Raw genomic sequence first — 26,604 nt, 5'->3', positions numbered from 1 at the left:
AATAGTCATTATTGAATTGTCAATCTTATAAAAAGAGCTAAAGAAGTGTAGAAGAGATATCGACAGAGTGAGAGATGGAAAATAGGGGAATCTTTTTTAATATTATTCTCTCTTCTGTCTACCACTTTCTTATGCTTGTTGACCACCTTCCTGGTTAAATATCCCTACCTACATACACTTACACTTCAAAATATATTTCTGATCTTACTAATATTATAATTGCATGAATGGATAGAAGGTATCTCCAGAACGGATTAACGGATCTCCATAAAAATTAGCATGGATGTAGAAGATAGTCTGGAAGAACACATAGATTACTAAGTTTTCTTTGTTCCGCATGGACGGAATCGCGTGTGACAGCTAGTTTTCTCATATATTTGTTTAATGTTTGAAAAGATAGGAATAGAACATTACGTGACTTCAGATATGATCATGGTAAGTCATAAGCGATTACAACCACAAGGAAATATAAAGCTAGGTAGGACTAAATGCGAGGACTCACGCGCTTAGCCTATTTATACGTGATGTTAGTACAATAGAACTAGTGTTTGCTTAAACATTGTTAAAATTAAAATTACATCATGGTACTTAGTTAAGTATAATGATTATTAACCTGACACAGTATATAAAATCCGAAAATTGTATTAAATATTTGTTAGTTCGTAAACTAGAGCAGTGGAAACACACATTAATAATATGATTTCTTTATTTATCAAAAAATTATATGTATTATATATTAATATATAAATTGTAGATTTAATAATTCTATGATTCAGAATTCACTTCTCTTTACATTGTCTAAACTAATTGTGGATTCCCACTGTTAAAACTTGTAGGCGTATTCACTCCACTGTTCTCATCATCCCTTCCCTTACACTTCCATAGATAGTTATCTATGTAACTAGCACTCTCCCATCCCCCGTCTCTCGAATCTCTTTAATCTGCTTACTAATATTATTAACAGGCTTGACATTTTTTTCTTTAATATAGCACCATTTAAGCGAGTTTTAGGTGAAAAAAATTACATAAGTAACATCGATTGAAATAATAATAATAATAAAAAAATAAATGACGATTTATTAGGATCCTAACATTCTAACAATTTCAATAACGTTTTTGTTGTAATTTGTTCTTTATGAATGTGTTAATGTGATTTTGTGAAAAACCTTGATTAAATAAGATTTAAACTTTCTTCATTTGCCAAACAATTTTTTTTTTATGTGTGGCTACATGTAATAATAACTTAAATCGTTATCTTTAATATTTCCAGGTTGTTACACTGGCTCTGTATACGTACTTTGTGGCCGCTCTAATGGGTCGCCAGCTCCTGCCACCTGCCCCCGGCAGTACCTCCAAGTACGAACCCGATGTCTACTTCCCTGTGTTCACCGCTTTACAGGTCAGTTTACATATTAAACAACTAGATGTTTTATGTATTCTTTCCAAATATTGTAAACAATGAATTCGCAACCGACAAATTGACATCAAACTAATTATAAATCTGTGCACATAGATTATGAATTTACTTATTCAAGAGCCTAAAATATTTTTATTACTCTCAACGGACGTAAAAAAAAACTCCAATAACTACACAACACACAATCACTTGACCTTAATGCATTAATTTCAATTTGGAGTAAATTTTAATCAAGAGTAATTTGAATAATTCATAACCTTGCAATTCTATATTTTTTTAAATTGTTTATTTTTAAAATACTTTTTTTGATACAACACATACGTTTCGTGTAAAGTTAAATAGCAAAAAATGTTAAAATAAAAAGTTATCTAGTAATTTCAACTTTCTCCAATGTGACGATGTTTGGCAGTTATAATAGTAATCATTTAATTAACAAACAGGTTTAAACACGAACCAAACTTAGTTATATAAAAACATACATGTATATTTTAAATGTAACTTAAAAACTCATTCAGTGTAAAGTAGACTTTCGACCGGTTGTTTCGTGTAACTTTGCTTCATTTAACTATATGAAATAGCTCAATAATACTTGATTGAATATAAGAAAGATATCTCCTAAAGATTAGTGAGAAAACGTGTGCGTATAATCAACAAATGACTTTATTTACTTTTTTATACTTTGGAGCAAACGAAGCGTCGGGAACACCAAAGTGATCATCACCATTGTATTACAGAATTTTCATGTTTCGTTACAAAAACGATCTTTATTTTTTTTCCAATTGTATTTTCCGCTTTAGTTTTTTGTCCGCTCAAGGTCAGACGCGAGCGCATGTGTACAGCACAGTCCGCTTCCCCCGCATCCCTTTACGCCCATACACCTACAATTGTTTTCTGCGAAACGACTCGTGCGATGTTCAGAACCTACGAATTGTGTCATTTCCCCTATATGGGGATATATTCTAATTTATTTATTCAGAACAAATGATAATCAGTATGAAAATAAATGTCAGTGTAAAACAAACTTTGATCTTATACATACTTGTTTTGTTATGAAAGCAGTAGTGTACAAAAACAACTTTAGTTTTAACTAAACAAACTTATTGTACAGTTAAAACTGTGCGTGGGTAGGCAAAATTTTAACTGTCAATTAAACTGTAGAGTTCACAGCTTTTTCCTACACGGGTACATTTTAATTCAAAAGATCAAGTATTCAAGACTGCGGTTCAATTAGAAATAGCAATGGATTGTAAATGCTTTCTTGATTGGATATAATATTGACAGTTTTTTTGTCAAGTATAGACTAAAAAAAACATGTCGATTATTACAGTTTTGCTTCTACGTTGGTTGGCTGAAGGTAGCCGAGGTACTTATAAATCCCTTCGGCGAGGACGACGACGATATCGAGTTGAACTGGCTTATCGACAGGCACATCAAGGTTCGTAAGTGTACATATCTAAAAACTTTCTCTTTTAACCTTCTCAATTAACACGATTTATTTTTTAATTCAGGCCGATGATTAACAAAAACCTAATAGATATGACGGCAAAAGTTTATTTGTTATAATTGAAACGCTTATAATGTTTTTTTTGGCAACATAGCAAAATTTTAAGATTTTTTATTTTATTATTTTTCTATTATTCAGCTAAAAAGTAGATCCTTATTAACATTGATATTAATGCCATCTAGTTGTATAGTAAAATAACAGTACATATTACAGTAAATAAAAAAAAAGACATTTGATGTTTTTTCGACCGATTTTCGGCCTAGAATGTCATTATAATTTTGTTGTTGTCGCACTTAAATACTACTCTACGTATGGTAATAACGTCTAAGCAATTTCAAAAAAGTTTAAAATAATTAACTCATATTTAATTATTTTTTTTCAGGCTGCATATATGATAGTGGATGAAATGCATGAAGAACATCCAGAACTTCTTAAAGACCAGTATTGGGAGGAAGTGGTACCTAAGGATTTGCCGTACACCGTCGCCTCAGAACATTACAGACGTCACGAGCCACCTTGTTCCGCTGATCATTACAAAGTCAAAGCTGAAGACGCTGTATACGCTAATGTACAAATACCAAGGAAAAGTAACGAAGAAACATACGCAGATTACGTAAGTGTATCTCTCTCCATGATTTGATTTAACTAACTTATTTGTTCAGTTAACATATGGATAGAAATGAATAGTAAAATTAAATTAATTTATCTTCCATTTTAGGAAAGTGTTGATACACCGTTAGTTGAACGAAGAAAGAATTGGTTTCAACGGCAAATATCTCGAATGGAATCTGTACGTTCAGCGTCTACCGCGTATTCTTCAGGAGGTCTCTTCGGAAGGAACCGCCACAACTCTGTCGTGTATTCTAGTCCTGAAGCTGGTCAGGCCACAGCTGCGGCGCCGCCACATCACAAGATGTCGCTCTACGAAAGATTAGTTGGACGGAAATCGGTTCGTGGCCAACATAGGCAGAACTCCAAACATGGTAATATATAGGAAGCTTTACTATGTACTATGCTTTTTTTACTACAACCAAAATCGACCAAATGCCTTGTAAACATATTAAGCTTTTACCGTTTTAATTCTTAACATAAAATATGTATTTTCAGGACAAAAAAGCAATGGATCCGCGATACCAATAACACTCCGCAACCGACCTCGAATCCCCACACCTGATGTCACCAAAGAGGTTATAGACCGTGAAAACAGGCTCGCCGTCGGCATGCAGAATATGGGTGTTATAATGGCTCATCAGGGATATCAAAACGAAGTGCCTGTACTCGGTGCATTGGTTCTTTCACCTATACAAGAATTAGATAGCGGCTCAGTTAATAACACGCTACATGCAGGTCAGCCGGGGACAACAGCACTCGCTCAAGCGGTGCTCTCTCCTAACCTCACATCAACAGGTCTAGCACCAATGTTGACGGCGGCTCCGGTCGTCTCGTCTGTCACTTTATCACCAATGGGAGTATCTCAGTTGACTCTAGTGAATGGGTCAGCGCCTTCTACTCCTCGCACGGAGCGAGGTAAAGGCGTAATCGGAACCCCCTTATCTCCTCGTACCACAGTAGTGGAAGTAGCATCGTCAGATCGCGACAGTGAACACAGCGCCACCAGCACTGCGACCGCCCCAGACTTCACAAGGAAACCGAACGGCTCCAAAAGAGGCGAAGTATACGTTTAACCTGGAATAGTGATAAAATCAACCGTCCATTTTTTTTGGTGCTTGAGATATTGTGATTGATATTTTTAATTTTTTTTTTTGTACAAAATTATAGCGTTTTGAGTGACGAAGATACGAATAGTGATAATAGTGTTTGTATCTATATAGTGAAATTGTTTATTTGACGAATGTTTATGACATTAATATTAAGCACAAACAGGGATTGAAATAGAAAAATACGTTAGATAAAAATACTGATGCGCGACAATAAGATATGAGGTATCTTTATAATTATGTTTTTTTTACAAAAATTAAATGTAAAACAAAAATTCTTATATCTATTTTGAAGTTTTTGTACTTGGGACCTAACATTAATATTTGTGACAAAATTTGTGCAACGATCTCTCGGGCGGCGTAAAGTACACAAAAAATCTCATACGAATTTTGACATAATTGACGATGACTATATGATGACGATTGTCACAAATATTGATATTAGACCCAAAATATTTTATGTTGACATAATTTTGTAGTGAGATTAAAGTTTAAAACTGTGAATCTCTATTTTTTTATTTTATTATATACAAATCTTATATATAATGTTACAATGCATGCATCTCTGCGATATACAATTTTTTTTAAATATAATTTGATATGAATTATCCAAACAACAAAAAGATAAGTAATAACTTAGATTAGGTTTCAAATGTCGAAACAAAAAATAAACAATATGTCTCTCATTATCACGGAAAAAAATAAATTAAACAAAATGTTTTTGTAGATGCGTTTTGGTTGTGGAAATGGAAAGTTAAGTTGTAAGACACAAAGAAAAGCATTACATAAAAATTTTATTTATATAGATTTTATTTATTTTGAGTGCAGCTAATTTTTAGCTTGTCTTAAGATTGTAAAGAAAATATTTTGAAATGTGTGTAAGTTATCTATTAAAAAGAAAGCTTGCTAATTGTGTTAATAAAATATATTGAAATTTAATTAATAGGTAGAATATTAAAAAAAAAAGACTCGTAAAATGGTCTATTCATATTTCGAAGTACATTTTCGTTGTTAATTAGTACAGAGATGCCAGTCTTGATAACAATATATTTATTAATTATAAATATTGTTGTTCTTTTTCTATTTGTTAAAAAAGTACTGAAATGTAGAGTAATGTAGACATTTAAAAATTCTCTTAATCATTCCACTATTATTTTAAATACAATTAAAAATTATAGAATCTCTTACTTAAAAAAGGGTAAAGAACTCGTATGATATGTTATACCTTGATTTGTAGAACTTATATGTTTTTATATAATTGTGTATATTGTAGATATATATTTCAAGCTATGTAACATAGCTTGTATTATATTTATAAAGGTTTTTATTTTTATTTTAAAAGTTACAATTATTAATGTTTTCCACCAATGTTATTAGTAAAACCTGATATCCTAAAACTCAATGTCGGGTATTAGTACTTTTACCTTAGTTATGTTAATGATTTGTAATAAAAAAAAGGATTTATTATACTAAAGAATCTATAGATGAAAAGAATAAATGATTTGCTTGAAATATTTTTTCACTGATCTTATTTCCAAAAATTAAATATGTAAGACACTGTCTCACGAGCGGGAGGTTATAGGTACAACTTTTTTAAAATTGTAACATGATGTCTAATATTAGTAAAGGGGATTATTAATTGATAAGGGATTGCAATTTTTTATGATCACTTTAAGTGAATTTCTACTTTTTTTAATAAACTGAACTATATATTTCTTTTGTAGTCTATGACTTTGTCATACAATATCGAAATATGACCATAATTCATAATCAAACAATTATTTTTGATTGAAATACCTTTATTTATCTACATATCTATATATATAAAAGAAAGTCGTGTTAGTTACACTATTTATAACTCAAGAACGGCTGAATCGATTTGACTGAAAATTGGTGGGAAGGTAGCTTAGAACCAGGAAACGGACATAGGATTTTTACCCCGTTTTCTATTTTTTTTTCCGCGCGGACGGAGTCGCGAGTAAAAGCTGGTTAATAATAAATTTAGCTGGCAGGAGATAGCGTTGGACAGGCGGCGGTGATCTCATGTGTTGCAGGCCAAGATTCACTTTGGGTCACTACACCAACGGAATAAGTAAAATAACTTAATGCACTTCTTTCTTTACATTAACATAAGCTGTGTCTGTATTATTGTCCCACAATTTCCTTAAAAAGGGATTTTTATTTAATTTAATTGAATTTAAAAAAAATTAAGTACTATTTTTTACTTCCCTAAATAATAATAGTATTTGGTAAGAAACTCAATGTGTGAAAAAAAAAAAATGATTCAACTAATTTACATTTATTAAAATAATGAAGTATAAGACTCATTTAAAATACATTATATGTTAAAAACAATTACTTGTTAGGAATACAGAACAATACAATCATTTATATATAAATCCAATTGGGTTTAATACGGAAGTAAATGATAATACGAGTACTTAATCCCTGCACTCAATCTTCATCTATTTTTTTATTGATTGAAGGTTGCATACTCTCAGAAATTATGGATGTTGTTTCATTATTCCAGAGAATTCACATGAGTAATTGCTCATATGCCACCTTCTAATATAAACAAGAAAAAAGAGTTTTTAAATTTTGAATACAATATTGCATTGTTGAGGAAAACATGAACAACTAACTTGTCACACATAGTGCAAAACCTACTATACCCAGATGGGTTTTGAAAAGTTCAAATTATAAGTTCAATGTTAATAAAACTAATTACTTGTGGTTTCGATAACTGTACACCATATCCCACATATAATCTTGAAATTGACACAAGATTCATATACTTTTCTAAAATATTTAACAGACGGAAACATTTTTGATGATAGTCCTAATTGCCCATATTTGTTATAACCAGACGTCCACACTGTATTATCTGCCAATTTTAAAGCTGAATGCTTTGACCCACATGCTATATCAACAATATCTATGGTTACAATTTCACCATTTTCATCATAGATATCAATTAATTTTGGTATTGAATATTGAATAGGATTTTCAATACTTGGATGTTCAACATTATCCAAAATACCAAGTTGACCTTCATCATTCCAACCCCAAGTGTAAGCATCTCCAAATTCACTTAGTGCTAAACAATGATAACCTCCCGCAGCAATCTTTGTAATTTTTATTCCAGCTAAAGCATCTACTTCTTGAGGCTTGTCTATATCTTCAATATCACCATGACCTAGTTGAAACCTCCTATAATTGAAAAACATGGAAATGATTATGTTAGTTAATGAACAAAACTTTCCCTTCCCATCATTATAAGAAAAGGGTGGAAAGGGAAAAAGGACTAAAATTAGACCTTCAACAAGCATACCGCGGCTTTGCTTCTGCGACATTATTTTCACTGGTATTCGCAGTGGTTCCCCAAACTACCATAAACACTGAAATGATTCCACTTGAGGTTAGTCTTCTGTGTGGTTGTGATATATCACTGGGTGAGCTGGTCCATACATGTAACAAATGTTGTTGTAGCTGGTGTCTATCACTGTTAATATTAATAGATATTTCAAATTGAGTATATTCAATTTAAATCTTATTATAATTCATATAAAAAAAGGATTTTTAGTTTCTAGCAGTGTAATATATTTTTAAACAACTTTTAAATTTCATTAATCTAAATGATGAATGATATATTTAAATTTTCAGGGAGGTAGTAATAAATGCATATATAAAATAATTATGAACTTACTTTCCACTTCCCCATGTATAAACATGGCCAAAATCAGTAAGGAGAATACAGTGCTCATACCCACAAGCGACATCACAAGCTCTTCCTAAACAATGCCTTGTATCCAAATATATTGGTGGTATTCCAGTAAAAATACAGCCTTTATTTGTTAAAAAATAGACAGATTTATTTGATACAATCATCTTAACAATTTCGATATCGTTGTTTTCTTTTTCCATTTTTCCTAGACTAAACTTTAAATCCAGGGGATGAAATGTGAATGTTTTATCAAACTCATGGTGCATTATCCATATTGTTAATCTTTTAACATCTACTACGTAAAAAAAGTCGTCGTTACCCGCGGCCAATAAGTCTGTAGCTTTTAATTCAACACCGAAAAATAGATCCAGTCTTTTCACAACATTTTCATTGTTATCCCAGGCTCCGGATACATATATTGCATTTTTGCTTTGAAAAACATTGTGAGACCATGACATATGCATTAATTTAAAATCTAAGCCGTGATTTTTTGACACTAATTGAAACTTTTCCAATATCGGCTCATTTAAAAACCATTGTCCAAATAAGTTATTTCCAGAAACCTTATATCTCGTAGTCATATTTCCGCCTATACCTCATAATATTTAGATTTATGTTAAATATGACAGAGAAAATAACTTTGGTCTACGTTCGCATTTATTTAATCAATCAATTTATAAAATCAGTATAAACAAACTTAAATAAATAAAATTATAATTGTGTTTTGATTTTGTATACAAATACTTCAAAATTGGCAAAGGACAGCTGTTATGAAATCTTTTTTTTTTTTAATATTAGTGAGTGTTACCATTATTATTTAACATACATTTTACCAGTGGAGTTAAACTGAAATTGATTCCATTATATATTTTTTCTTATTTTTGAAAATTGCATAAAAATTATAAAACTAAGCCAAATCATACACTTTATTATGAGCTTTGTCTCATGGATTTGTTTATTTTTTTTTATCACCAAATTGATGTTGAATTAAAACACTCTCTAATTCTTACTCTTTGCTTTTTGTCTTGGCTCTTGTTCTTGCTCTTGTCTTTGTCAGTCACCATTTTATGATACCTTGGTGTTGTGTAAAGTGTTTGCGCTTTTAAACTTGTGGTATTTTTATTGTTTTCTTGTGGTTTATCCTAGCTTGGTAAAATTGGTGCTATAATATTCTCCATATCCTGAGTACGGATCTAAATTTCTGGTCAAATTTTGCTGGCTATGCATGGTCCTAATTTGTGTCGAGAAGTCCGAACTTAGAGGACAACTCGAGTAAATGCAAGTTACGCAGGCAGGTTAGTAACTACACGTATTTTGTTTTTTTTATTGGGTTTTAAATTTTGATTTACCTTTATAAGAGTTAAATATTAATAACGTGATATTGCAGAAATAATTATATACACTTTTTTTTAATTAGGTAGAGCACTTCTTATGTTAAGTTCAATTAAAAAATTTAACTTGTCCTGCAAGAAAATTATTAAAAAGTCGAAAATTATACACGATTACACAAGTCCGACATTTTGAGAAAAAGGGCAAAACATGTGTTAGTGCTGCCCTCAACTCCACTTGTATTACAAACAAGCTACAGTTAAATATGAACAGTATTTTATGAATAAAAAATATTGCTTGTTGTAAATTTACGAAAAATGTTATTCGGGTTGATGTAAACACAAAATTATTGCTGGGATTTTAAGGAAACACAATTGAAGTAATTACAATTTTTTTTTTATGTAAATATAGATTTTATAAATTTATCTGACATCAAAAATATTGATGTGTAACTTTATCACAATACTGTTTAATTTTTTTTTATAAAACAACATAAATATTTATGATAAATTGATAAAAACAACATAAATATTTATGTTGTTATTATCAATTTGTAATAAAAATCAATGGTTGTATGTTTATCCCCTTTGTTTTAGGATATTCCCCACTCCTCAAATGGGTTCTTCCATGTTGTGCTTTAAAATAATAAAATAAGATATGTTTTTAATATAAAAAATAGTATAAACAATAATCCCATTTATAATAAAAATAAATGTTTTTGAAGAGATTTTAAAATAATATAAAATCAAAAATTGTCCTTAATCTTTACTTTTTATCCTAATGTTAGAAGGTACCTTACCTATTATTATTCTTAATTTTCAACAGATTCGGGTTCCCGCAAAAGACCAGGTGTGAACGATACATCACCACCTAATTGTGATAAAATGAAAAAGTACATTAGATCTAAGATAGATCATAATGAAACTACTAGCCGTGCATCGCCACCTTCACCATCTGATCCGTATGCATCTAGCTATGTGATAAAGGAAAATGTGAAACCTGAAGTGCAACCTCCATTACCTCTAGATCCACCACCACCTGATGAACCACCAAATATGGATATAGAATTAAAGAAAGAAATCATAGACTCAGATTATCAGAGTCCTGGAGAGGAGTCGCCAGATGCTTTAAGTCAAGATGGAGCTGATTTAAAATCCAATGATGACGATGATGATGATGACTCTGATAAACCAAAACCAATGTGTAGAGATTTTATCAGAGGCACATGTACACGACCAGGAACATGCAAATTTAGTCATAAATGTGATATATCGCAACTGTATGGTGTTTATGTATTTTGTAGAAACTACCAAAATTCTGTATGCACTCGTCCTAATTGCAAATACGTACATGCCTCAGTATTTGAAGAGCAGCACTTTTATAGAACAGGTGAATTGCCTGCGCATGCTTTGGCTCATCATAAGAAACATATACTGCCTCCACCACCACCACCACCTCCACCTCAAGGTATGTCAAATAATTTCTAGTAAAGTTCCACTGTGATTCATAATCAAAGAATTTTAATTAAAAATAGCTTTATATCACCATTCACTGTGTCAAATTACACATTCATCTGTTAGTGTAATCATGTTGCAGATGTCATTTCTACATACAAATAAAATAATACGAAAATCATGTAGTATAGTAAAATATCAAATTGGAATCACTTGATAGTATCTGTGAGTATACAGTTCACTATCGTATTGGTAGGATTCGTACCCATGACCTGCAGATTAAAAGTCAAGTGCTTAACGCCTGAGTCACCGACGTTTTTGTTATATTATATTTATAATTTATGATTTTAATAATATAATAAATGCGAATGTTTAGATGGACGGATGGATGTTTGTTTGAAGGTATCTCCAGAACGCCTCAATGGTTCAGAATGATATTTAGCATAGATATAGAACATGGTCTGGAAGAACATATAGGCTACTAATTTGTTTTTTAATTCCGCACGGACGGAGTTGCGGACGACGGCTAGTACTAATACGTTTTCATATTTTCCATGACTTGATGTGTTCATTTTTTTCCTTAGAAGCACCACCAAATATTCCACCAGTATTTAAGGTTCCTCCGCCTCCAATACGTGTGAGGTAAGTCTATTTAAATATTAATACTATTGTTATCAAACATTTGGAGATTTTTATAAATTTTCATTATATTTCAGAATGACCAGACCCCCTCCCCCCATAAGTTGTATTCCAACAAGCAAATTAGAAGCTCGGCCGTTTGCAGATATAAGAGACAGTCCCAGCACATCGCCATTGAAACGCGAATGGCCGTGTATTAATAATTGTGAGTATCTTTATTTCTGATTCCAATTCAACTCTTAACCATAGACAAACTACGCATTATGCTTACACTCTAAAATTGCAAATTGCATGGATCTAGTTGAAATTTAGTCTAGATGTAGAACATAGCCTAGAAGAACCACATAAGCTACTAATTATGATTTTTTTTTTCAATTTCTCGCGGACAGAGTCGCGAGCGATAGCTAGTATGATATATTTCTCAGTATGTGTATGTCAAATCTTTTGAAATATGCATTAAAAGATTATTATTTATGTATTTAAATTAGTCAATTGATTGTTTAAATTTTTTATTAAAAATTAAAAACTGTGTAATTTTTAAAGCATTTTGTTTCTTGATGTGCAAGCCAATGTTGGACAACCACATTAATAGTGGGTTTCCATAGCGACACAAAAGCATCGTCATTTCTCAAAGTCTCTTTACAAATTCGTTAGAATATGCTTTTGTGCAGAGTTACAGCAGTGGTAACCCATGGTAAATAATAAAGAAATAGGAGAGAGGTTTTTAAAGAGTAGGCTCTGAGCCCCTCGATGGACGATTTAGTTCGGAAGGAGCGAATTCGTTGAATGCGAAAAGAGGACCGCATACTAGGAAAGCCCTGTATAAAAATGGGCAGACAAAGGCTAATGATATAGCAACCTTAGTTTGTGAATCTAAAAAAATAGTTGATAACACGAAATTTTCTCAGTTCCAGGTTCGTCCCGAGATGATGGTCCTGATTCAGAAAGTGGTCAAAAAAGATGCAGAAATTGTAAATATATAGAATTGAGGTTGGTATTTATTTTACATTAATGATTCTTGTTAAAGTTAATAGTTTAGTTTGGCTATAAATATTCCTTAATCTTAATAAATAAATAAATCAATGTTGTAACTAAGAATTTCTTTATTTAATAAGCCAGTTTAAATACTTATAATAATTGCGAACATATTAAATTTATAGTGTTTATAGCCATACCAAACATTATATTTAACGAAATGTGTGAAGAAATTTATAACATTGCTTTAGCTGAGCGAACATTTGGTATTAAACTGAATGTTAGTACACTGATGCTTGCGTTTAGTACTTTGAATGATAATGGTATTAAAAAAGTTGAACATTCAAAGCGAAGATAAACATAGAAGGATAAATGAATCATTTAAATGTTGTGAATGAAAACATTTTTGATAGAAAGTATTTGAGAAATATTAATGTGAAAAACAAAAAAGATCTGAAATATCTACAAGGGTATTAGATTTATTAAGCAGTAAATTTTACGCAAATAGAGATAGAAAGAGAAGAAATAGTTTGGCTGTGAAGACGAATGGGAGTTACGCAATACTTATTTTAAGTTCAAATAAGATAGAAGATATGGTCCTAAAATAAATAACAGGACTGAAGTACACGTTTTAATTCAAATTTGGCGAATTTTACATTCAAATAATATGTATGATCAGTTGTATTCATAAGAATTACTCTCTTTTGAGTTCAGTAATGAAGTGGTAATCAAAGTCTTAGTGTAGACTCCTTAGTAATCATTCAACGAATAATGTCAAATAACCATGTTATTTAATTTCTGGATTGTTTTTTATCTTCAGTTATTAGCAGAATGTGACAGATATTAATTTGAAAAGATAATAATAACAAATATTGTTTATACCAAATTATATATACAATAGAAATATTGCGACAGCAAATTCTTGTGGACCAACTTGTTTATTCAAGAAGGAATTTTACACAAGTACAAAGTATAGAACTATGCTGTTTATAGATAGTTCTAGTTTTCCCGTAATCGTTAACACTACCCAATTAGATTATTTTTTCCCCTCTTATTTTTGTCCTAGGCGAAGTATTTATAACTATTTGTTTCTGTGGATTTCTATAGGTTGCGATGGTCTATACCAGGGGTTCCCAAAGAGGTCTATATCAACCTTAAAGCATTGCTAATTCTAACTCTGTCTTCTTCTATTTACCTAAGTCAGAATAAATAATAATAATTGATCTTAAAAGTAGGTAATTTGGCCATGGGGTCTGTGGTAACGGTTCATTTTGAAAAAAGGGGTCACTTGGCCAAAATAGTTTGGGGATCCCTGGTCTATACAATAGTCGTCGTCCAAATTTTATAGCGGCTTAGATTTAGATATCTCATCAAAAGATCAGAATACTTTCCTCCAACCGCCGTGGGTCCATTTGGCGCTCAATTAAGGATATGTATATGTGCTCGCAGCTAATTACCAGCCGCTATAAAGTTTGAATATTGTTATACATTGTACATCATTCGGTGATATACAGTGTAGTTTTAGATTAGTGTTTATCTGCAATTTAACTCGCGAATTTTATAGATTGAAATTCTATGACCGTTATAATTGTATTACTACATCTATTAGTATTACATCTTGTTGTCTCTTTTGTGTCAAATGGAATGAAGGGATGGCATTATGTAATAATACGAGTGACACGGTAGTGGAGTTCTATGTTCAATGATATGTATCCCGGTGCTCCCTGGGCTAACATCAATAGAGCCTCTTGCTCATTGTTTTTTTTAACTTGTAATTAAAGAACAACGCTGTGCGTGCAGACCTATATAAAAGTTACGCGCCTACCGTTTAATTTTAAAGTGTTGGAAATCATCTTTTTCAATATAAACATACTTTCAATGTTGGTTTAGAAGTTAATATCTGAAAGAATAAATTTCTATTCATTATTTAATTTTTTATTTAAAATTAGTAAAAGATATGAAAAAAGCACGATAACTGTGATAATACCATCCAAAATTAAGAAGTCGATTACACGCAAAAATAAATTTATCAAAACTGTTAATAAAAAATAAATGATCTTAACATTTTTAAGAAGATTTAAAAAAAAAATCTAGCAACACATATAAAATAAATTTTACAAAACTACAGAGAATTTTTTTTTAAATTAAATTACGACAAAATTTATCAAAAATAGAATTAATAACGAATTGAACATTTCACATGCAAAATAAAAGAGCCAACAGTAAGAAGAGTTATTTTTTGTGCCATCATTCAAAAAGTCGAAACATTTTACATCTCTGTCACAAGACCTGTATAAGAATAATATTGTTGTTCCTGTTATTTCAAAGACGATGATAGGGATGGCGATATCGTTGTTATACAGGTATTACGACAGTGGAAACTCACCGTAAAAGTGTACTGACTGATTGCAGATTCTTACATGGAAGAGAAACACTGGTTCCGATGAATCTTATAAGGTAATAGGATATGTATGTGATTTTATTTCTTCGAATTTGTTTATGCAAACTTAATACTATAGAATATTCATTTGGATATTCTTTGTCTTACCCTCGTGTAGCGGCAATGCAAATTTTAATTTCTTGTAAAAAAAATTGCAAACAAAAACGCGAATTCAATTTTTTAAATTGCGCAACGCAGAATGTAAATTATAAAATTCAAAGTTGTGCAGCGCGAAAAAATTATTCTATTTTATTTATTAAATTTATAAGTAAAAAAAACTTTACCGAATTGTGAGAAAGAGCGCTTTTATATCTTACAGAGCAGAGTTAATGAAAGAGAAGTGTGAAAAGTTGCAGAAGGCTACATTAGAAATGCATAACCAAATAGATCTACTAAATAAAAGGCGCGAGAAACTGTATTCGACATTAATGACTTTGTTCAAACCAACGGTAAGCATACATATATAAAATATGATTAATTTATCCCCCCCACAAAAAAAAATCGATAATAAATATTCGATTTAAGTTTTTTTAAACATAAACTATTTAAATTATTAAAAATGTTTGTTTTAGTCAACCAAATAATCTTAAAATTATCCATCTTTTATGAATGCCAATACTTTCCTAACATTTCTTTTGCTTGATTCGAAATTTAAATTACATTTTTATTTATTGGGCAAACTGCCAACTATTTAGTTTATGCTATTTTTTTTTTCTCTTATCATTTTCATTGTGTATTTTATTTTTCTTTGTCATTAATAACTTTCAAAATTTTTTAATCTTTTTTTTTATCTCTATTCAGTAATTGATAATACTAACAAAATATGCTTTCTACTAACAATACTAATATGCTTCCTTCTTTCATTTTATGGTTTCTGTACGAACTATTTGGCAAACTAAATTCTTCTCTTGCCTTTAATTTAATGTTAGTTATTGGGTAACATAAGGCTTTCATAAATATGCATTAATTACAAAAAATGTTAAAGATATATTACTAACCGCACCTTCTATTCTGTTTAAAGATATTTTCATTTCAAAAAATAAAGACAAAAACTGACTTTCAAATGAGAACCCCCCTTCTTATATTCCAATGTACTTTAACTAATAAATTATTGAGGATTAATTAAATTTTTTTTTTAGAATTATTATAAATTATAATATTTTTTAGAAATATTAAATAGTCAATAATTAGTAAAAATTAGGAAAGCAATATCGGTCAAAATGACGGCAAAACATGGAGTTTAGTAGAGTTTACAGTATAAGTAATTATATAAAATGAATAGAGTGGCGATAGTGTGAAAGAAATATACCTACAATGGAACCCTTTATTGAAAATATATTTCGTTAAAGGCAGAAAGAAACACAGTTGTTTGGAGGGACAGAGAGAGGACGAATGAATGTGTAAATAACTTTATTCGGTAAATTATAATAACGACGTGATAAGTTTTATAACGAAAAGCAATCTTCAAACATACGCGGAACATCGCACGATTCACTGACCGTTGGTTTCTGAGACCAAAATCTCTGTATAAATCATATCGTCATGCCTGTTACCCCCAAAACAGAGACAAGAATACGTTATAAATTGAGTTTTTGGTCTCGGAAATACACGGTGGGTAGAACACAATTTCAGATGTAGCGGGGCGTAAAAGGATGCGTGGAGGGAGACGTATTAAAACAAGTAACAAAAACAAACATTACGTAATGATGCAAATGATTTGATATAAGATTTTATTCATATTTTTGCACCAATAATATACCTATACGAGAAATATGCTTAGTTTATTCAAAAATAATAACTCGAGTGAAGATATGTTTTGCATTATTGTTTTTTTTGCAATTGAAACCCACAGTAATATGGTTTAATTATACCTCAAATGTACGATAAGAAATGTGTCAAACAAATTGTTGGCGGTTTTTATTATTTTGAACTTGATAAAATGTTGCTAAATTTGTCATAATCTTACTGACGATTTCAACCGATCATATCAAATCTACAGATGCATCGTACCATCAGGTGTGTTTATTAACTTCTGACATGACTACTCTATGATACTTTATTATAGAATTTATTACTTCGATTATGACTGTGGTGTGGAAAAGTTTTTTTCTCTCATCATCGATGAAGTTAATTGTATACTTCATACCATCGCTATCTTAAAAGTGTACAGTCGAAGGCACTTATCTCCTTATCCTATTTCGGTTAAATGTCATTTGACGCTCAGTGACGAACGAAAATTTATGACATTCGCCTTCATATCGTAATCTTCAATTATGTCAAAATTAGTATGAGATTCTTGGTTTATTTTACCTAAGTGGGAAGGGAATTTAATTCTTTGACTGTAAAGTATTGATACCAATATTAACTTATCTAACATAATTAGAGGATTAAAAAATTAAGTAACAAAATCCAGACCTTCAGTTTCAGATGTTTTTTTAGACTTGAATGACTTTTAAATTTTAAATAGATAGTTATACTTTAAATTTATCTATAACTAGCTTTTACCCGCGACTCCGTCCGCACGGAATAAAAAATAGAAAACGTGGTAAAAATTATCCTATGTCCTTTTCCTGGTCCTAAGCTACCTGCCCACCAATTTTCAGTCAAATCGATTCAGCCGTTCTTGAGTTATAAATGGTGTAACTAACACGACTTTCTTTTATATATATAGATGTAATATGTTACAAGTCGTTGACCAAAGTGTATTTTTATCTATTTAGCTAACATCAACAAATATGTTAACTGGTTACAGGTATTATTTATGCATATGTTTATCCAAACCAAGATCTATATTTTGTAAGCAAATAATTTTATATTTTCATTCAAAATTATATAATAATTGTCAGAAAAAGAGAAGATAAATTTTCCTAAAGATATCTCCTCAAATGTTTAGAACTTACGAATTCTATGAAAAGATGAAGTTAACTTTGTTTACAAACTTTAGGTATTTCATTTGCAATATCTTTTAAAGTGTTATACTAACATTATATAATATGTGACTGCAATAGAAATGTTTTAATAAATTTTATTTTTAATTTCAGTACCAAGCCAAACCTGCCGCTACCAGTGGACCGATATCGTCGCCGAATTCAGGGGAGAGGCAAACGGTAATCATCATTTCTCCCTTTCCCCTAATGTTAGATCATCATTTTAATGTGTAAGAAAATTTGACAGTTTAATTTTAAATGACTTTTACATTTTCAGTGGTTACTGGAGCAGATGAGCAGTGCAATCAATTCCAATCTTATTCCTGGAATGCAGGATGATGCAAATAGGGTAAGTTGTATGTGTTATGAACTAACCAAATATTAGTTAGCACAAGTAATAGTAACACTAATAACCTTAAATACAGAGCAGTCCTTTAACAATATTTGTTTACACAGTTTTTAAAAATAAACTAATTTCAATTCCTGTTATACTTTTTTTAAAGGGAAATTTTCTTTTACTATACATACTTTCTTCAATTCATTAAACCTGTAACTTTTTAATTATTTACTGATGTCTATTGGCAGCGGTAAATTTACACTTTTCCATGTTTTATTATTATAAATTGTGATAATTATAATTATATTTCAGCACATAATTAATGGCAATCCTGTCATGTCAAGCTTAGTAACAAAACTATTGCAAGTTTATAGACAACACATGCTGTCAGATCCTTCTAGAAAAACATAACGAAGGTTAAACACGTGTAGTTGTATAGATGGACTTAGAAAAGATGAATTTAGTCAACATCCATTGAAAATGCAGTGTACTTATATGCTTTATATTTCTATGTTATGCAATACAACAGAAAATAATGTACATAACTAGTCTTTCCAAAATGAAATGTTACTAAAGAAATTGTAAATTGCTCTTTATCAAAAATTCCAACATTTTTTATTATCTTTTAGTATTAAATATGTATTTTTTAAAATAAACAGTTAATTTGCAGTTATAAGTATTGGTATAAAAAATAAGTCAACTAGAAATCTTTTATTTTTATTTTCAATATGACTTATACAGTGTAAACTCTTTATAACGTTATCCTTTATAACAATAAACTCCCTGTAACGTTGAACTTGGTTGGTTTGCGTTAAAACCCACATTATTGAAACACTCTTTATAGCGATACACCATTCTCTATTACGAAGAAATGTGTTCATATTTGTAGACAGTAAATATTTATTATCGGCATTATTCTTTGTTATGTTATCTTGTTAATTTGGTTGTTTTTTTGTTCACTCCATATAACGATAACTCTATATAACGACCAAAAATTCTCAGTCCCTTGAGTTTTGTTATAAATAGTTTATACTGTATTTTGTATGTCTTGAAAATCTTTGGAAGTTCAGTTTGTAATGACTGAAGTTTCCTGTTTTCATATGTATTTATTTTTATATACCAATTATTATATGTGAATAATTATATATCTGTGAAGAACTGTAAACAAGTTATTGAAAGAATTCATATGGCAATAATAACTAATTTTAATAGATTAGTAGACGATCGGATATAGTTCGAGAGAACTTCTAATGAACTATGTAGAAACGTAACTATTTTTTTTTATAATTCGTAAAATTTATGTCGAATTCTTAAAACAAGTCGTACGTTAAAATATGTATATAGAACAAGTTTGAAAACATATTTACCATTTTTTTTTTTTCATTTAGACCTGTGACAAATTTTGATTGTAAAAAATGAAATATTGATTTCTGATAAAAGTCACTGTTATTAGTTGAATTTAAGTTTACTTTATTATTAATATTTTTAGATATAAGTATAATGTAATATATGTATATATATTTTTGTTTGTCGCAAACTTTAAAAATATTTTAGTTACAAATGAATGTGCTAAATTGTTTAATATTTTTTTATTATTATTATTATCATTATTTTATGATCATTTTATCATCATTTTATCATTAATGTCATTATTTTATCATTATTATCATTATCATCCTTTATTTAATTGTAATATTTAATATTTTATGCACATGACTAGTACACACACGATGTTTCACATCTGCCAGGCGTCCCATGAAGGCTCACAAGTTTTTTTTCCATTATAATTTAAGATTACTTATATAATCTATATTAACTAATAGACCGACAAACTTATATGACCCGGTGGGTATACATGAAATTTATAGTTACTCATTAGCGCCTATAATCACTTTTACTTTCTATTCATACTTCAAAATCAGGTTAAAAAAAAAAGTTTAAATAGAAATGTATCTGACAAAAATATAAAAAAGGAATTCAATGTTCTTTTTTATAGTTAACTATGAAATACATAGCCAAGTAATTACCTTTAATAAATACAAAAAGTAATTATAATTGATTTGTTCGAATAAGTTTTATTAGAATCCCGATTTTCTATAGTTTACAGTTTGTTGACGTAAGATCTGACACCCGTCCATTAACTATGACGTTAATCTTTAAATAAAATTTGTCATTCATATAGGACAGTTGTCAAACAAATCAACATAATATAGGCAAACTATGGTGTTTGCCTACATTATGTTGATTTGTATATGTGTTTATGTTGACATGTTTTGTTTTATGTTATATTCTGTGTATAATTTTACATATTTTCTGACAGAACTAACTGTAATAGCGATGACACTCACCAGGCCAAATAAGTTTATCACAATATATAATTTTAATATCTGATATTCAAAAATAGCATTTATTATTTATAAATGTAAGAAATCCAGTATTTTTATTCAGAAATTGTATGAAACATATTCTCAGATAAATCTTTTGAACATGTTTGTAAATATTTTTTATCTGCATCTATGAATATTTATTCTGCATTTTAACTTTTGACTGTAATTATTATTGTATTGATACATATTGTCATCCCACACATTCTTTTTGAAAAAAACATAGACTAAAATATTTGTCAACACAACTGTCACCACAGTTTTAGACCGATAAGGATATCTGACCCAGTAGTCATAAACTACCACAGCCCACTAGCGCCCCTCAGTCAATTTCAAAAAAGTTACAATATCCTTTTCTTACTGTAGATGTCATGTTTTAAAGTTTACGTCATTTTTATGATCATGTGGGTTTTAAATATTTTTCCAACAACACTTAACGCTATTGCATCGCCTCTCCCACCGGTTCATATATATGTTTATCACGATCTCTTGACACATACACAACTAAAACTAACTGAAAAAAATGTCAATGCCATGATATAAACTGACAACGTTATCTGACACGGTTGGCAAGTCAAACTAAATTATGACAGCACAATAGCGCCCTCATGTTAATATAAAAAAGTACCGTAAGACACTTGTACTGTAATTGCCTTGTATTTTTTCCTTTATAGCATTTTCTCTGCTTCAGTAGGTTTTAATATATTTTGCGATAGAACTAATTTATAGAAGCGTCTGTCACCGGGCCAGATATCCTTGTTTATATCGTTTTATTAAGCAATAGCTGTTGCCTTATAGTCACTATTTAATATTGAAATCCCATACATAAAATAATATTAGGAATTACAATATAAGTGTAGTTATTTTTATATTTGTGTCTTAATAGTGTCCAAAATATATAAACAAAAAGTTGATACTCATTTTAAATATGTATAAAAAGTATTACAATTTTCACCTATTTCTAAAATTTAGATGATAAAATTATTGATGTTCCTTATTTATAATATTAGTAAACAATTTAAATATCTCAATGTGTTGTTTTTTTTTTAAGATTATAATAATAAGAGCGTAAGTAAACAAGAGTTGGGGTAAATTTTGAAATCAGTTGGTTTTTTAGCACATTACTGGAATACTGAATATATTATTGTAAAAACAAGTTCTAAGTTAGATTCCTCTAGCAAAATATTTAACTGATATACATAAAGCGTCAGACCAGGCTTGGAGTGGGTAAGTATATGGAGGTCAACATTTGCAGTAACTAAGATATAAGGCTTGGGCTGTTTTTTCATATTAAAAAAATTACTCATTGGGTTTTTAATTTTTTTTTTGTCTTATTTTCATATGAAATAAAATTTTATATATACTTCATATGGCTCTGTGGCGCAACGGATAACGCGTCTGACTACGGATCAGAAGATTCCAGGTTCGAATCCTGGCAGAGTCGCGTCATATGTTTTTTTGGATTCGATTTTTCTTATTTTTGATCATTTTAAATAAAAAATTTAATTTCGAATAATACCAATTTATGTGGTATTCGAACGTTGGTTTACTTATAAATAAAAAACAGGGCATATGAATAGTTACACTTCATAAAATCAAGGCCGTCGAGATAATGCATATAATGGACCGGTTCGACCTTGAGAAGTCTTCCAAATTTACAAGAGGCGAAAAATGCATTTTTATTCATTTAATACTGACATTTGTTTTAATAATTTTATCGATCATCATATACTTCGTGCATCTATGCTTAATCAATCATCCAGGTAACAGTTACCTAAACACAAGACGTTCAGTACCATTACACGATGGATTTAAAGGTAAATTTCAATATTACAAACTACATCACAAAATGGTTTTTACAAATTTATACATTTTAATGTTAAAATTAAAAATTATAGTTGATCGCAGTGTGTTTTTCTACCTAAAGCTAAACCGCCCTAACAGTGGTAGAAGCCAGCAACATCTGTTGCACCAATTGGCGGACACGACCGGTAAAATACCACGACCACACAAGAAACAGATGCGAAGTAAGAGCAAATACAATATTAGTTTCGACAATTTGCGTACGAAGGGCTACAGGCAACGCATCTGCAATTTCGAATGTCTATTTGCAGCAGTCGTTTTGCTATTACGGCAAATTCAGGTGGCTACTTGCTCATTAGCCGACTTATAAAAAATACAACAACCTAATAGCCTAGGTGAGCGACAAGAACAACGGTACGCAATACCATGCCACACAATGGGTCCGATAATTACCATTATTAATGTGGCCACGGGTTCATAAGATTTTTTAATTAAATTAAATTACTTGTTATTCCAGAAATTGTTATACCGGATTATTTGCCAATAGGCGTTCTCTATTTAAATACTAATCCTATCAGAGTTATCTGCAATACTATACTTTTCCGAGAGAAATGGTCAATAGCTCCTGCTCATTGTGTAATTATTAGAAATGATCCCTCGTTGGTGCAATTGCTTCCAAAATGGGAGATTAAATTTAAAACGGCGGATTTAAAATTTAGAGGTAGGTGAATTATGTCTTTCTTTTAGTAATTCATATAATGTTGTGTTGTTGCCAATATTTACCACATTATCTTTAAGAAAAAAACATGTTATTGTACAGGTTTTTGCGCGATGAAAACTTACTATTAAATACAATATACAAGAAAAGCTTGTGAAAGTAACAATCAAATTATTTACGTTTATATCAAATTATTTTACAATATTTCTTCAATTGCGTTCTCAATAACAAAATTTATTTTTCTAGTTACTAAAATAAGGAGAAGTATTGCTCATCCTCACTTTAATCGAGACGACTTTCGTAACAATATTGGTCTACTAGAACACATAGTTTCGGTTCCGATCCATCAATATATAAGTAAGTATAATTAAATAAAATAACAATTTATAGACAAAAAGATTTAATAAAGATTAAGTAACAACATGGAATTTTAGAATGAAATTTAACTGCAGACTACGTAATAAATTAAATAATAATCATTAACAAATGTTTTAACAGCATTTAATAGATCCGTTAATCTCTACGATTATGTGGGATTTAGTGATAGAAGATTACGTATGGGGTCTTGGAACGAAGTTAGCATTGATGAAAAAGGTAAATCTAACCTACTTAAAACTAAATTGCATTTATATCAAGTCGGGTGTACATTTTAAACATTAGGGGGGACTAACTGTGATACTTTATAAGTGATGAAGCATGAAAAACCACCGATAGAAAGGAATAGTTTTGTGTATCAAGTTATGTTAAAATACCAAGCAACAGCCTCAATTGGGTGTGGTTGGTGTTTTGTACTCCGTCGTATTGGATAACGTTAATGACAAGAAATATTTTTGCAACAGCCGATAGAACAATAGAAATTACAATATGAACTTAGGAGTCATTTCCACTAAACTACTAGTCATGCGTGACTACTATTTATATGAAAGTCTTGGCCAAGCCAGTAAAAATGGTAATACTTTCCTCAAATTAATTGTAGTCGCACTAGTTGGAAAGGGGTTGTAATAATGTATTATTGGAATGAAGTTCCTTATCGCGCGTTGTGAAAGGGGGCTAGACGGAAAAAATTCTTACGAAAAGTTGTCACGACACTTTTTGCTATAGTAAGTATGTTAACGACGAATGAGCGCTACTTCACCATGGCAACGACGTGACAATATATAACGAAAATTCATAGAAATAAAATGTACTTCTTGTGAAGACTTAAGTTTTTTATTCATAGAATAAACACTGGTTCCTTCACTAATTAATCAAAAGGAACTTCGTTCCATCCGGGTGTCCCTTGACACCTCTCAAGTTTTTTTTAAATTAAATACAGTGTATGAAGATTAGTTTTTTAAGACGAAATATATTACAGAAAATATCGAAGAATCACACAGTCTGTACGTTGTAAATTTAATGGAAAGAGCTAAATGTGTTAACTTTATGGCCGCTGTGGTGGACTTAAGGAGCTATGAACATTGTTTTACTTTACACGACACGAGCAAATTTAAATTATGTAAGTACTAGCTGTCGCCCGCGACACCGCCCGCGCGGAATTAAAAAAAAATTAATAAGTAGCCTATGTGTTCTTCCAGACTGTGTTTTACATTTATGCCAGGTTTCATCAAGATGCGTTGAGCCATTCCGGAGATACCTGCAAATAAACATCCATCCATCCAAACATTCGCATTTATAATATTAGTAAGAGAATATGGAAAAGTCTGTCATTGTAAATCTTAACAAGTAATATTTTTATGAAAAAATGTAACTACAAAATAAAAGAATCGATCTAAGGCTATTACATCAAGTCGGTTTCCAGTTGACCTGAATTTATAACTTCATGAAATTTATATTAGTATATTACGGTAACAGTTCGATCGATATTGCTTGTGAGGTTGTGTTTATTTGTGGCTGAAAATGTTAAACAAAAATATACCTTAAATGGGTTTTCGGTTTTTTAATATTGAAGATAATTTTATGACTGATTTTTAAATGTACTATTTAATTCATGAACGAAAGACATTATAAGTTATCTGATAAAATATTTCAGATCATGGTGCAGCATTACTAAACGCTTTCGACGTCTTTGGTATATTCTCATGGGGAGAGAGACAGAATAAAATATTCCCCTTTGTAATATTACGTATTGCTGATTTCAAGGATTGGCTCGAAGATGTTATTTATTTAAACAGTGCCGTATAAACAAAGATAGAAAACATCTAATGAAAATGTATTTAAATGATGAATTGTATTTCGCGAATAAAATATTTGAACGCTATTCCCATTTAAAACTTTGTACACATTCTATTCAATTTTCCATGTATAAGAAGCTGCTCCTAAGAAGCTGCGGGGAAGAATATGTATCAAGAGACACATCGTTCTTCAAGATCGGTATACTAGTTTAAGCTGCAGCAGACCACAATGGAAAAAAGACGTAACCCTCGTATTAGTCCGGAAAAATATGTACAATTTTTTTCAATAATTCAATAAATTTTCAATGAGGTTGTTATATTTTACACATTTTCATGCCTTAAATGAACTGATTAGTGATTATGATCGTAACAGTCCGTTAATTGAAAAAAAAAATATCCTTTCAAATTAATGATACTCAACTTTTATCGTATTAGGTTTCTAAATAAAGAAAAAATGGTTACGAGATATCCAAATCGCGGGATGGCTGGAATTAAGATAATTTTAGTGTTGCCAGTGAATGATTCTTATTTTAGTCGCTAGTCCTCGGGACTTTCTTTATTGAACTACACCAATTAGTTGATGGTCTAGTTGTAAAGCATAAATTAACATATCATTTTGTTAACGTCAAAATCGGCACGTCGTCAACCCATCTCTTTAACTGGTACAGTTCGGCGAGGATCGCGTACGAGTTTTCATAGCTAGTAGTAAGTAAAAATTTCGTTAATTTTTAATTAAAAAAAAAAAAACAAACTAGAAAAAAGAGTTGTGATATATAACTTAAACACTCACAGAATTTTTTTAACTTAAATTGACACTTATAAGAAAGTACAATGTACATTTTACATTTTTTATTTAATTATGTACAATACAGAAATGTTAGCGTCACCATATCCATGGGCTTAATATTAGTAAATGATTAGTTCATGGGAATCGATGAACACATTGGTGTTCCCGCTGCTCGTCTGCCCCGTTCTCTTATAAAAAAAAATTACAAAAAAATTAAATACATACTAGCGATTTCGATATTACGTACAGGTAGTCCAATTTTATATGTATAGATTCT

The 26,604-nt window shown here is 30.4% G+C and overlaps 4 protein-coding genes and 1 non-coding gene across 8 annotated transcripts in view; 4 read left to right on the top strand and 1 right to left on the bottom strand.

Moving 5' to 3' along the window:
- The window catches only part of LOC106717323 (bestrophin-4), a 34,193-nt gene extending 29,151 nt beyond the window's left edge, over nucleotides 1–5,042 (top strand). For all 3 annotated transcript variants that reach the window (XM_014511171.2, XM_014511172.2, XM_014511173.2), the window contains 5 exons: nucleotides 1,271–1,399; nucleotides 2,745–2,852; nucleotides 3,304–3,534; nucleotides 3,640–3,904; nucleotides 4,029–5,042. In XM_014511171.2, coding sequence (XP_014366657.1) covers nucleotides 1,271–1,399; nucleotides 2,745–2,852; nucleotides 3,304–3,534; nucleotides 3,640–3,904; nucleotides 4,029–4,606 — 1,311 coding nt within the window. In that variant the 3' untranslated portion in view covers nucleotides 4,607–5,042. The remainder of the gene's footprint in view (nucleotides 1–1,270; nucleotides 1,400–2,744; nucleotides 2,853–3,303; nucleotides 3,535–3,639; nucleotides 3,905–4,028) is intronic.
- A 2,049-nt stretch (nucleotides 5,043–7,091) lies between these two features.
- LOC106717076 (RCC1 domain-containing protein 1) lies at nucleotides 7,092–9,063 on the bottom strand. Its single transcript, XM_014510778.2, has 2 exons — nucleotides 8,346–9,063; nucleotides 7,092–7,849 (listed from the first exon to the last, which is right to left on the bottom strand). Exons 1-2 carry the CDS (start codon nucleotides 8,942–8,944, stop codon nucleotides 7,360–7,362), a joined length of 1,089 nt encoding a protein of 362 aa, XP_014366264.2. The 5' UTR covers nucleotides 8,945–9,063; the 3' UTR covers nucleotides 7,092–7,359.
- Nucleotides 9,064–9,393: 330 nt separating this feature from the next.
- Nucleotides 9,394–18,994, top strand: LOC106717075 (pollen-specific leucine-rich repeat extensin-like protein 2). 2 transcript variants are annotated; one of them, XM_014510776.2, is made up of 10 exons: nucleotides 9,394–9,658; nucleotides 10,518–11,159; nucleotides 11,731–11,788; nucleotides 11,863–11,990; nucleotides 12,700–12,775; nucleotides 15,173–15,217; nucleotides 15,520–15,649; nucleotides 18,242–18,307; nucleotides 18,405–18,476; nucleotides 18,777–18,994. In XM_014510776.2, the coding sequence occupies exons 1-10, from the start codon at nucleotides 9,640–9,642 to the stop codon at nucleotides 18,873–18,875; spliced, it is 1,335 nt and encodes a 444-aa protein (XP_014366262.1). In that variant the 5' UTR covers nucleotides 9,394–9,639; the 3' UTR covers nucleotides 18,876–18,994. The 2 variants fall into 2 exon arrangements, with proteins under 2 accessions (XP_014366262.1, XP_014366263.1); XM_014510777.2 differs by lacking the exon at nucleotides 15,173–15,217 and having other exon boundaries at nucleotides 9,395–9,658; nucleotides 12,694–12,775.
- A 3,225-nt stretch (nucleotides 18,995–22,219) lies between these two features.
- Trnar-acg lies at nucleotides 22,220–22,292 on the top strand. The gene has a single exon. It is a non-coding gene; the product is annotated as a tRNA-Arg (tRNA).
- Nucleotides 22,293–22,469: 177 nt separating this feature from the next.
- LOC106717010 lies at nucleotides 22,470–24,237 on the top strand. The gene is made up of 5 exons (XM_045686138.1): nucleotides 22,470–22,665; nucleotides 23,169–23,372; nucleotides 23,616–23,726; nucleotides 23,868–23,963; nucleotides 24,209–24,237. The coding sequence occupies exons 1-5, from the start codon at nucleotides 22,470–22,472 to the stop codon at nucleotides 24,235–24,237; spliced, it is 636 nt and encodes a 211-aa protein (XP_045542094.1).
- Nucleotides 24,238–26,604: the final 2,367 nt, after the last annotated feature.

Source organism: Papilio machaon, chromosome Z (genome assembly GCF_912999745.1).
Source record: "Papilio machaon chromosome Z, ilPapMach1.1, whole genome shotgun sequence".
NCBI lineage: Eukaryota > Metazoa > Arthropoda > Insecta > Lepidoptera > Papilionidae > Papilio > Papilio machaon.
Note: the sequence above shows the minus strand (reverse complement) of the source record. Positions and strands in the feature narration are given on the sequence as shown.

Coding starts and splice junctions, on each gene's coding strand:
- LOC106717076 (XM_014510778.2), bottom strand. CDS start 8,944: ATGACTACGAGATATAAGGTTTCTGGAAATAACTTATTTGGACAATGG. Junction 7,850..8,345: donor TATACATGGGGAAGTGGAAA/GTAAGTTCATAA, acceptor TTTCAATTATAG/GAGGTTTCAACTAGGTCATG.
- LOC106717075 (XM_014510776.2), top strand. Junction 11,160..11,730: donor ACCACCACCTCCACCTCAAG/GTATGTCAAATA, acceptor TTTTTTCCTTAG/AAGCACCACCAAATATTCCA. Junction 15,218..15,519: donor GTTCCGATGAATCTTATAAG/GTAATAGGATAT, acceptor TATATCTTACAG/AGCAGAGTTAATGAAAGAGA.
- LOC106717010 (XM_045686138.1), top strand. CDS start 22,470: ATGGACCGGTTCGACCTTGAGAAGTCTTCCAAATTTACAAGAGGCGAA. Junction 23,373..23,615: donor GGCGGATTTAAAATTTAGAG/GTAGGTGAATTA, acceptor TTATTTTTCTAG/TTACTAAAATAAGGAGAAGT. Junction 23,964..24,208: donor AGTTAGCATTGATGAAAAAG/GTAAATCTAACC, acceptor TTTTTGCAACAG/CCGATAGAACAATAGAAATT.